The 12,895-nt window shown below is 37.1% G+C and overlaps 1 protein-coding gene across 1 annotated transcript in view; it reads left to right on the forward strand.

The window, feature by feature from the left end:
• The window catches only part of YEATS4 (YEATS domain containing 4), a 25,476-nt gene extending 18,897 nt beyond the window's left edge, over positions 1-6,579 (forward strand). Inside the window, exons 5-7 of the mRNA XM_007953394.2 lie at positions 2,975-3,067; positions 3,147-3,234; positions 6,410-6,579. Coding sequence (XP_007951585.1) covers positions 2,975-3,067; positions 3,147-3,234; positions 6,410-6,579 — 351 coding nt within the window. The remainder of the gene's footprint in view (positions 1-2,974; positions 3,068-3,146; positions 3,235-6,409) is intronic.
• Positions 6,580-12,895: the final 6,316 nt, after the last annotated feature.

Genomic DNA, 12,895 nt, shown 5'->3' on the forward strand with positions numbered 1-12,895 from the left:
AGTAAGCACAAGCCCGCCTTGTTTCAGTGCCTATGCTTAAACTGCCCCCTGGCTGAACACTCCTCTCTCTTCAGGTAGGGACTCTTTTTTCCCATTTCATGAATGTTTTTGTAGAATACCTTTTCCTTATACAGGTAGTCCCTGACTTGCAATGGGATTCTATTCCAACAACCCAGTTATATAAGTCAGTTCTGATGTAAGTTGAATGCTTCTCTTTTTTTTTTTTCCCTTAAGTTTTCATTATTATTGTCTTTGTTATTAGTATCTTTATAAATCCAATCTGTATTTGTCTTTGTGTGTTGTAAACATACATATAAACTTACAGACACATGTTAGTATTTATGTACATAATAACACAAATGATAAAAATTTACTCAGGTGATGAAGAAGAGTTGAATGATATTAACATTTTGTCAGTTGCAGTAAAAACTCCACTTGTGGAAGGTTGTGGATCATCTGGATTGTCACTGGGAATAGGGATGGAGTTTCTAATCAGAAAATTATAGTGTGTGTATGGTCCTTTTCTTTTTGTCTTCATATATTTTACAGTTAACAGCTCACTGCTTCCCAAATCTGCCTTTTGACTTGTGGTAGTTAAGGTGATGTGTCAACTGGGCTGAACCGTGGTTTGGAGTGCTTGGCAAAGTCAGAGTCATTGCTGTCGAGTCGAACCCGACTCACAGCAACCCTTCCTTGGGTTTCTGAGGCAGTATCTCTATGGACGTAGATTGCCCAACCGTTCTTCAGGAGTGGCTTGTGGGTTTGAACTGCCAGCCTTCTGGTTAGCATCAAATCCCTTAGGCAGTATGCCACCAGAGCTCCTTGCAGATGTATGTAATTATTCCCCATGATGAGATTGTAATCACCTCTGTGGTGGAATCTGCTGTGAGGAGGTAAGTAGTTGCCTTTAGGGTATGGCCTGCTTCTAGTACACATGGAGAAGCTTCAAGGAAGGTCTCTAGTTTTTTGGTACATTTTGGATCCTCCATTTGCCCAACTTTTATGTCCAGTTCCTGGACTTGAACCAGTATACTACCATGTTGCCTGCCAGTCTTGTGATTGTGCCATTTTACCTGCTGATCTTGGGTTTGTTAGCTTCAGCAGCCAGTAGCTGTATGAGTCAGAAGAACCCTCCAACTTCAGTGGGTTTGGAACAAGAGGTAGAGCTGGAGCCCAAGGTCAAGGGGCTTTCATCTAGCCGCTAAAGCCAGCAATGTGAATTTCCACTTTTAGCCTCTAAACTGTAAGAGAAAAATATTCTTGTTTGTTAAAGCCATTCACTTGTGGTATTTCTGTTACAGTGACACTAGAGAACCAAGAACCAAGACAGACTTTAGCAAAACATTTGGGTCCAGCAACTGAAGCCCCTGATTTAGTTTAGAAAAAACTTCAGCTAATCCTTTCACTGTAAACTTTTTTTTTACAATTTCTCTCCTCCCTCTTGCATTTCTTACAAGTTCATTAAACCCTGATCTGTCATTTCCCTTCTTTGTAATCTGTGAGCTGTTGCACGTCAAGGATATCAAGTTCTAAATTCAGCATTCTTGCTGTATGGGTGATCTTTCCACCAGTCTCTTCCATCATACTATCCTGATCAAATACTTGGAGTATGTTCATGTAAATTAGCAGTTTTTCCCATATTCCCTGCATGCGTTTTCCCATAACTTCCTCCCAGGATGATACAATTATTCTGTTCTGGATAAACAGAAGTATATTATAATTTTTCCAGAAATTGTGTAATGTTACCATATATCCATCTATTGTAGCTGTTGCACAAGCGAACATAGTCTGTAGGTATTATTCCTTGAAGGTGATGATTGCAACTTAATCCATAGGCTGAATCACAGCTGTTGAATTGGGAAGTAGATATAACACTTTCACATCGTGATTTAGATAATCTACATAAGGAGGATGCTCTGAGGTTTTCTCAAGTAATGGCTGTTGGGCACATACACTGTTTAGTTGTCATATATCATTAGAGTTGAACACTTGCCCAACTTTCTACCTGTTATGACTCCTGACGTCAGCTTCATTGTAGACCAGGCCATAGCCTGCTATACAGCATGTTTTGAAAAGTAAATTATAATATCGAACATTTGCAGTGAACATCTGGGAATGATAACATCAGCAAATTATACACTGTGACATTGTATATAGTACATACTACTAACTGTAAGATGTACAAAAACAAAAAATAGTCATACGTGCAGTTTGTTGTAACATGAATATGTTGTAAGTCAGGGAATACCTGTAATAATTCAACTCTTTGGGAAAATTGAGACCTAAATGAGTGTCTTCAGCTTCCACCTGAATGCTTACAGTTTGCCAACTCTTTATTTTCTGCTAAAGTAATCACATTATTATACTACAGAACTCTTTCTTTGCTGTACTATGTCTGTTTTAAAGTATTTTAAAGACATGCTGCTTTTGCCAAAGTAAATTATCACTGACCAACTTATTATTTATTACATGCTACTTCTGTAGTAATCTTATAGCTCATCAAAGAAACGATCATACCCTCATTGGGCATGTTAGTATTAAGTCATTCCTTTTGAAAGTCTTAAATGCTTTTTTTCCCCTTACAGTAAACTTTAATCTTAACAGAACAGCTGTTAAAATTGATCTTATTATCACTTGTGTAAGTAAAGGATTAGTGATTTCCCGGCTTAATTTCCATAGCTGTGTCTTGTTATTTTGACAGAATCACTCCCTAAAGAAGCTTGAGCAGACCCTGACTTACTCTGTATTTTCAAAACATTCGTGTTAAGTAGATGTGGATGAATGACGGTATCTAACAATAATAAAAAAAAAGTACAAAAAATTTGAGTGATCCCACAAGGAGTTATAGTTGGAGTATGATCCTGTGTTTGATATGTTTACTGGCTCCAGACTTTAATTCAGTTACAGAACTGAAATATCCTATGATGATGATGAAAACTATTGCACAGATGTAACGTGTGTTTTCATTTCACAGGTAACCCTGTATCATTTATTAAAGCTGTTTCAATCAGATACTAATGCAATGCTGGGGAAAAAAACAGTGGTTTCAGAGTTTTATGATGAAATGGTAAGAAGTTTTCATATGAGAATTTTAAAAGCGTTTTAAGTTGATGAACTTTGAAGATACTGAACTCTCTTCCCATTAGATATTTCAAGACCCAACAGCAATGATGCAGCAATTATTAACAACATCTCGTCAACTTACATTAGGAGCCTATAAGCATGAAACAGAATGTAAGTGCCATATATTCATAATTAATCCTAAAAAATAATGTATTCAATTTATGGTAAAAGGAATGTATGATTAGCACCTATTCTATTTTTGTTTAAAATTACAGGTAAATTTTTCAGAAGTTAAAAAACACTGTAGAATATGGAAGAAACAGGTTTTAAATTGTTCCCAAAGTAGACCTGTTTTCAAAAAGGTGAAGGACAGGCTCTCACCGTCTCTGAAAAACTGATTTGTCTATTTTATCCCCTAATTACATTTTCACATAGCTTTTCATTAGTCTCAACCTGTTATTCAGTCATTTTCAGTTCGCTAGTCTTCTCTAAGGAGCTGTGATAGCGTAGTGCCTAAGGCACTTGATTGCTAACCAAAAGGCTGGCTGTTCAAACCCACCAGCCACTCTTTGGAAGGTAGGTTGGGCAATCTACTTCCGTAGTGATACCGCCTCGGAAACCCAAGGAGGGGTTGGTATGAGTCCAACTCAATAGCATGTAACAACAACAACAGTCTTTGGTAACAAAATCTGGGTGAAGAATCTTGCATAACATCATTATCCTTTTGTGCATTTTAAACAAGTTTATTTTATATTTTTACCTATGTCATTTAGCATACAGTTTAGGGTAATGCCAGGGTAGTGGTAATACCTGAACACCATGTTACTAGACAGTCATGGTATGTCTTTCCTTTAAGTCGACATTCTCAGAATTCTTTACATATCACCCTGTGCAGCTTCTGCCACTCATTTGAAGTTGGCGCTTGAAATGAAACCTGTTTGCCATCCCTTTGTTAATATTCATTTCACTGTTCAGTCCTTCTTTTAATCCTCCATTCAGAGTGTATATTGAGTACCAAGTTATTTGGCAGGCATTGTTCCAGGGCCTGGGGATAGCAGTGTCCAAAGCAGATAAAAAGTCCTGCCTTCATGGAGCTTATATTCTAGTGAAAGAAAGATAATTGGTAAATAATAGATAAAGTATAAGATGATGAGTGCTATAGAGACAATTAAAGTAGGGCTGCCTTTGGCAGAAGGACATCGTTGGAGTATTGCATTTTCTCAGAGAATGCTTCATAAGATTGTATCATTTGACCAAAAACCTAAAGAAGTAAGAGAGTGAGCCACATAACTATCCAAGGGAAGAATGTTCATGTAGACAAGAGCAGCAGGAGGAAAAGTTTTGAGGCTTCCCCATCTGGCATATCTGAGGAACAGCAAGAAGGCCATTGTGATTGGAATGGAGTAAATAAGAGGATGAGGAATAGATGAAGCCAGAGAAGATAATAGGGGACCAGGTCATATAGGGGCTTATGGGTAACTGTGAGGACTTTAGATTATTACACCAAAAGAGATGGGAAATTATAGGTGGGTTTTGAGCAGAAGTATGTGACATTATCAGACTAATATTTTGATCCAGATCTGATGGAATGTCGGCTTGGACCAGAGTGGTAGAAATGGAGGTGGTAAGAAAGGGTCAGATTCTGGGTCTGTTTTAAAAACAGGTACAATAGCATTTGCTGATGGCTTAAATAATGGGGTGTGAAAGAAAGACATAAATGAACATTAATTTCTTAAAGTTTTGTACCTCAGAAGTGAAAAAAAAAGTCACTTTTCTTATAATGGAGAAACCTGGGAGGAATGGGTTTATAAGGAAAGATTAGAAAAGCAATTTTGGACATGTTAGAGGTAGGATGTATATAAGACATGTAAGTGGAGATGTTGAGAAGGGAGTTCAAGGAGAGGTCTAGACTGAAGATACAAATTTGTAAATTAATAGTATATAAGTGGAATTATAATTTGTGGGACTGAGTTGTATTATTGAATGGATGAAGATAGAAAAGAGATCCAAGGATTGAGCCCTAGGCATGGCAGCATGCCGAGATTGAGAAAATAAGACCAACAAAGGCGATTGTGAAAGAACAGTGAGTTAGGGGCAAGAAAAACAGGGAGGTTATAATGTCCTGAAAGCCAAGAGGAAAATTTCAAGTTTAATTAACTTATTTTTTTAAAATTAGAGAAATGAGTATCTACAACTGTGCTTAAATAGTTGTCAGCAGCAATTACCTAAAATGTCCACAAGATGGAATTATAGGATGAATGTAGTCATATTTCTTTTTAAAGCATTATGTTACACTATCCTGGTAGAATAGTTAAATACATGTATCCTACTTTACAGTAATAACATTTTCTTTAGTAGGTATGTGGCCAGCTAGAATGTTTTAAATATCATTTAGTGTTCCTGTGTCATCATAATAGTTAATGTAGCTTTTTTTGAGTACTCTACATGCATTAATTCATTTAAAATCTCCTCAACAAATAATATCATGAGATATTCGCTATTATATTACATATGAAGAATAAGCAGAGAAAAGTTAAATAACTTACTCAGGGTCTTACATTTAGTAAATGACAGAGCTAGAATTTAAATCTAGGCAGTTATAGCTTTCTTTTTTGAGAAAAGATAAGAGTTTGTTTTGACAGCATTATGGTTATATAAATTTCACCTTTGTATAAAGTTAAGAATATTTGTATCTCTTGAGTCTGTATGCCCACTTACTTTATTTTTTTATTGTGATTTGGGTGAAAGTTTACAGAGCAAATTTGTTTTCCATTTAACAATTAATACACATTTTGTTTTGTGACATTGATTGCAATCCCCACGATGTAACAGTACTCTTCCCACTTTCTTCTTGTGGTTTCCTTTTCCCTGTGTCCTTTCCAATACATTCCGGCCCTTCAGGAATCAGATGCCATCCTCTGATCTCCCATGGTGAATTGTTCTAAGAAGTGTACCTACCTGGTGAAATTGTTCATCTCATAGGCCTATTTGTTTGGCTGGAAGTTAAGCTACAGGAGTGAGTTCAATTCCAGGCTTGAAGGGTGACTAGGTGCCCACTTATTTTCAAATTAATGTCTCTATATGGACAAAGATGAGGACATTCTGTCTTAAAATCTTACCTATGAGTTGCAATATTAGTGGCTGGAATTCCACTGTTAGTTGTAGAAATTATCTTTGATCCTTTCTGGGAATTCAGACTTCCTTACCTTTAAATGTTATATATCTTAAGTTCTCCACATTTCATCATGGAAAGGTTTACTTAAAGAAATATTTATTTCTCTATGAAATATCTTAACACATGTGAGAAAAATGAAATAATTTAGTAAAAAGTATTTGCTTTCCTTAGTTGCAGAACTTGAAGTGAAAACCAGAGAAAAATTAGAAGCTGCCAAGAAAAAAACAAGCTTTGAAATTGCAGAGCTTAAAGAGAGATTAAAAGCAAGTCGTGAAACTATAAATTGTTTAAAAAATGAAATCAGAAAGCTTGAAGAAGATGATCAGACAAAAGAGATATGAACAGTTCTGAAGAGAACTTGATAATAAGCTAGACTGAAAAAAAGTGGACCTTAACAGTGAAATGGACTTAATGTAAGTGCTGTTATGTTTCTTAGAGGAACTGCTTATATAGTTGTTGACCGTGGATATCTCAGCAATGACTCAAGGTATTTGTCCTATTCAAGCCATCTTTAATGTGAAACATATGTGTGTAATAAGAATGGATGCTGTATGGGCATTTTACCAGCCCATTTTAGGGTAATCCTATGATGTTAAGCACAATTTTGAAAATTTTTTTATTGCATTGTATTTACAGCTTATTCTTTTAATGGATTTAAATTTTTTATGTCAAGTATAACTTGTACAACATTTGTACTTTTCCAGTTAAAACTAGTGCTAAAATTGATGTGTATATTTCTTGAAGTCCTTACCTGTCCATTTCCTGCCTGTTTTACATATGATGTGCCCAGTAAGTGCTTAGTAAATGTAGTTTATGGATCCTGTTTCTGCCTCTTGATGTTTTTCTTCCTCTTCGAAGACTTTCTGAAACTCCCTCATTACAGTTAATGTATCTTCATAGTATTGTGACCACACAACTGTTACTGGCACTCATGGTAGCGTACAGAAGCTCTTTGATGACAAAGATCCTATCATAAGAATTGCTCTGACTAACTATGACAGGGCCTTTATCCTTCACATAGAAAAAGATTCACCCCTTTATGAATGTTCCAAAGACACATAGGAAGTAGCTGTGCATCAGCTAATATCACCACCCCTAATAGCTCTACTTTGTCCATAGCCTCTGCTGGTCACATCCACAAAGTGAGCCCTCTTCTTTTGGACTCATCTAGTTTGAACATTTAATAATGTTTATTTTTTTGAGGGAATGCTGGCTGAGTCCTCCTCTGGCAACCTTTAACAATAATAGGTTAGAAAGTATGCAGACATGTAACATTAATATAAGTTACACAGCTCTGAGAAACTAACAAACTGTGCCTAATGCGGGGATTTTGTATTCTCAGTGTAGTGGAAAGTGGCCATTCTTGTACTTTATAATACTTTTTATCTAATCTGCCCTTGTTAATTGGTTACTTTTTACTTGGTTGCTATTTTTGTTTCTTAAATTGAGGCATTTATGAATAAGGAGGTTGTGCAAAGGGTCCTGTCTGAAATTTCAGGGGTCCTCTGGGGAAATGGTGCTTCCAGCTGTGCAGGGCCTCATCCAGCTTTCTTCCATCTCCCTAGCCTAATGCCAGCCAGGCCCATTAGGATGAGATTCTCCACAGCACAGGGAGAGCCTGGGGATTGATCAGATAAAAGCACTGATGGGAGGGAAATCCTTTTTCACTCGAGGAGCCCGGATAAGGGATCATTCCTCCATTCTTTTAGTTAGATTAGACCCCCAAAATGCTTTGGCTCAAAATGGGAGTCTGTAGAGGTAGGGCTAGCTTTCTGCATGGATGAATTCAAAATATGCCATTATGCTTAGTGTTTCTGTCTGCTTTTATTTCTTTATCTTTTATCTTAGTTGGATTTCCCCATGAGTTTGCAAAAATGGTTCATGGTAGTCCCATGAGTGCTTGGACTTCACAGCTAGCAATCAGAAAATAATGTTCCTTCTTTTACCCCAGAGACTATGATTGCCCCTCTTTGGGTCAGGTTATCACTGCAGACATAGCACACTATCCTGGGAGTAGTACTCTGTTTGGCCAGCCCAGATCACAGGAAAGGTAGTCCATATGAATGTTGTTGTTATATGCTGTCTAGTCGGACCCGACTCATAGCGACCCCTCCTTGGGTTTCCGAGGCAGTATCACTATGGAAGTAGATTGCCCCATCTTACTTCCAAGGAGTGGCTGGTGAGTTTGAACTGCCAGCCTTCTGGTAGCAGTCAAGTGCCTTAGGCACTATGCTACCAGAGCTCCTTCTATATGAATAATGGCATTTAAATGGAATTTGTAGATAACTGAGTAGCATCATTGCCATGGTGGAGTGTAGCTCCTAAATTTGGAGAACGAATTTTAACATCCAGTTTTCCAAAGCTTATTGTCCATGTTTTACTAAGCCTATTAACTATGAAAGAGTATCCTAGAATTTAAAATTAATACAGTGTAAAAAATAGTTTTATTTTAAAGCTGAATCAGTCTTCCTCATTTTACAGACAAGAAAACTGAGGTACAAAGATGTAAGAGAGTAGAACTAGAATTAAGTCTTTTTTTCAAGGTCCAGTGTACTTTTTATTATACTGTATCCTATAACTTCCTTAAGGAGCCCTGGTGGTACAGTAGTGCTTGGCTGCTAACTAAAAGGTTGGCTGTTTGAATCCATCCATCAGCTCTGTGTGAGAAAGACCTGGCAGCTTAGAAAACCCTATGGAGCAGTTCTGCTCTGTCACATGGGGTCACTGTGAGATGAAAATTAACTGATGGGCATCCAACAACAACATACCCTCCTTTAGTATTCTATACAAATTGATACAAACTGCATCACTCTAGTTTCTAAGTAATGAAAGTTTATATCCTTGTCTTAATGAGTTTAGGGAAATGTCAGCTCTTAGGTGCCTGCCCACCCCCCAGTCTACGGTATTATTTTAATTAAAGTGGAAGATTTCATTTAACTCTTCTGTGACTTTTAAAGTAAGATTTAGGTTTTTTCTCATTTCTTTTGTAAACTTGTATACTCCCATTATAAAATATGTTGTTGTTGTTGTTGTTATGTGCCATTGAGTTGGACCCGACTCATAGCGACCCCTCCTTGGGTTTCCGAGGCAGTATCACTACGGAAGTAGATTGCCCAACCTTCCTTCCGAGGAGTGGCTGGTGAGTTTGAACTGCCAGCCTTCTGGTTAGCAGTCAAGTCCCTTAGGCACTATGCTACCAGACCTCCTATTATAAAATATAGCTGTAGAAAAACATTTAAGTAGCACACTATCAAGAAAGTTAAAAAGACAACCTACAGAATGAGAAAATACTTGCCAATTATATATCTGAAAAAACTCTAGTATCTAGCATATATAAAGAACTCTTATGACTCAACAATAAAAAGATAACCAATTAAAAATTGAGCAAAAGATTTGAAAAGATGCTTATCTAAAATGGATCTAGAAATTGCCAATAGGCACATGAAAAGATGCACAGTATCATTAGTCCTTAAGGAAATGCAGATCACAATGACAATGAGATTACAGCTTCACACCCATCAGGATAGCTATAACTTGAAAAAAAAGAAATGTTGATAGGGATGTGGAAAGATTGTAGCCCCTTTTAGAAGAGTTTGGCAGTTCTTAAAAAATTGTGAGTTCCTCGTAAGTTACCATATGACTCAATTCCACTTATAAGTATAGACCCAACAGAATTAAAATGCTCCATATAAAAACTTGTATACAAATGTTCATAGCAGCATTATTCATATAGCCAAAAAGTAGAAACAAGCTAAATATCCATCAGCTGATAAATAGATGAACAAAATGTAATATATCCATGCGGTGTTTTAGTGATAGAAATGAAGTATTGATACATGCTACAACATGGATGAGTTTTGTAAACATGGTAAGTGAAAGAAGCCATTTGACTAGCAAATCCCTAGAGACAGTAAGTAGATTAATAGTAGCAAAGGGATGAAAGGAAGGGGAAATTGAGAGGAACAGGGCTGCTTTTTGGGAGTTCTAGGAATGTTGCAAAGTCTTGTGAATTGCAAAGTCTTGTGAATATGCTAAACACCGAGTTGTACGTTTTAAAATGGTTAAAATGGTGAATTTTATCTCAATAAAATATACATTTAAAATTGTTTAAGTGACCGATTTTGTTTAAAATTCTGAAGACCTTTGGAATATTCTACAAATCCTGATTTCTGATTCCCTCTTCTTGTTTCTACAAGTGAAAGAAAATCTTTTATACCAAAGAATAATTCCTTAATCTACATAAGGAGCTCTGGTAGCATAGTGCCTAAGGCACTTGACTGCTAACCAGAAGGCTGACGGTTCAAACCCACCAGCCACTCCTTGGAAGGAAGATGAGGCAGTCTACTTCCGTAGTGATACCGCCTCGGAAACCCAAGGAGGGGTCGCTATGAGTCGGGTCTGACTCGATGGCATATAACAACAACAACATAAGGACTAAGAGCAATTAGAGGAAACTCAACTAATTAGCTCCCATCTTTCAAGAAGATCAGACTATTTGTAAGTCTGTTTTTCTAACCACTGTGGTAGGTGGTTAGTGCTGTTAACCATATTTTACACATAGGAGATCAGGGGACTATAGTTTGATCTCAAGTCAGTCAGCAGTGTTTCAGAGTAGAAATTTAAAGCTATGGGCCTTTTTACCTCAAAACTACATAATTCTTCTCTTGTTCAAAGCATTAGCGTTTTTAGTTGCTTATGCCTAAATATTTCTCAAACTTTCCTTTAACTGGAGTAAATTAAGACTATATCAAATAGGAACATCAAGTGGTATGAATGCAAAACACTGATAAGAATCTTGCTAGACATTAATAACATCTAAGAAAATTCTGATGATGAATACTGTTGGTGGGAATCCTAAAGAATAAATATTTGAAAACTGTAGAAGACAGTTCAGCTATCTATTCCTTCAGATTACACCCCAGTATCTCTAGTTTTTGTTTTGAAATAGTAATAGATTTCAATCTCTTGAGATTAAAACACACAAAAAATAAAATCATAAAGGTGCTAGCTTAAAAAAAAATGGGTCATACAGTAACTATTAAAATTCCTTCTTGTCCCTGAAGTCAAGAAATGATAAAAAGTAAGTCATTTTTATCACAGTGCACTCTTAGAAGATGAAAATAGCTTCCATTTGTATAGTTTACTACTTCTGTATTTGATTATAATAATTTTAGCAACTCCAGTGTTTATCATTGAATATAATACAACTTTGGAAGAGTGTATGGAAGGAAGGAAGAAGAGAAAATAGAAATGGGAAAGGAAAAAGGAAGAATATGCCCTGGGGAACTTTTTGAAAATACGGAGTCCCAATTTCCATTCCCAGAAATTTGATTCACTAGCTCTGGAATGAGGTCCAGGAGTTTGCATTTGTCCGAGGCATCCAGCTTATTTAAGAAAGATTGTCACAGTGGCCTAGTTGATAAGTTGGACTAGAAAAAAATGTAACACTTCTATACCCATAAAACCCATTGCTGTCAAGTCAATTCCAACTCACAGCTACCCTTGTTGGACAGGGTAGACTTGTCCCATAGGATTTCCAAGGCTGTAATTGGGAGAAAGATGTGGCAGTCTGCTTCTGTGAAGCAAAAGTTAAAACAAAGTAATTACTAATTTATACACAACCATGCAATAACAGTAATGACAGTCAACAACAAGCTGAACAGATATGGGAAGAATGAGACTGTACCCACAAATACATGTATAGGTTTGACAGGATTATTTCTATGTGTATATTTACATATGCTGCAAATATAGCCTTAAATATAGTAGCACATACAGGGGGATAGTTACATAAACTTCTTAGCTATAACCAAAAAACCTGAGGGTGTGACTCAGGACCATATAGTCTCAGGGGATGTCAAGGTTAAATGGCACCAACAGTCTGAGTGCCCATCAACAGATGAATGGATAATCAAACTATGGTACATACACAAAATGGAAGAATATGCAACACTGAAAAATAATGAAGAATTCATGAAACATCTCATAATGTGGGTGAATTTGGAGGACATTATTATGCTGGATGAAATAAGTCAATTACAAAAGGACAAATATTGTATGAATCCATTATTATAAAAAAGTCAAGGAAAGGTTTACATATGGAAGGAAACTTTCTTTGTTGGTTACCAGGGATGGGAGGCGGGGAGGGATAATTGCTAGATAGGTGTTCCGGTTACCTAGTGCCGCTCTGACAAGAAATATACCACAAATGAGATGGCCTTAACAAACAGGAGTTTATTCTTACAATTTGGAGGCTTTAAGTCTGAGTTCAAAGTGCCAGGCTCTAGAGGCTCGGTGAAAGCCCCTCAACCTTGGGGACCAGCTCTGCCTCCTGGTCCTGGCCTACTGGAGCTAGAGGCTTTTCTTCACTCAGACAGCTGCTGGCTGCCAAGGCTGAGAAACCCCAAGGTTGACAAGTAAAAAGGCACAATCCTGATGTTACCACATGGCAGGCCATTGACTTAAGTCCATGGTAAGTCCCAAGGTCAGTAGAGCATAGCAGGCTGCTGAGCAATGACACGGCTACATGCAGGGTCCAAGCGTGCCATAGGCTAGAGACCATTCTTAAAGCTTCTGCTTATATACAGGAAGCAGACCACATCCCAAAGGCAGCTACTCAGCTGCTCCCAGTAGATTCCACCATGGAGTTGATTACCA

The sequence above is a fragment of the Orycteropus afer genome, unplaced genomic scaffold (assembly GCF_000298275.1).
Source record: "Orycteropus afer afer isolate SDZICR_OR568_19922 unplaced genomic scaffold, OryAfe1.0 scaffold00392, whole genome shotgun sequence".
Classification (NCBI taxonomy): Eukaryota; Metazoa; Chordata; class Mammalia; order Tubulidentata; family Orycteropodidae; genus Orycteropus; species Orycteropus afer.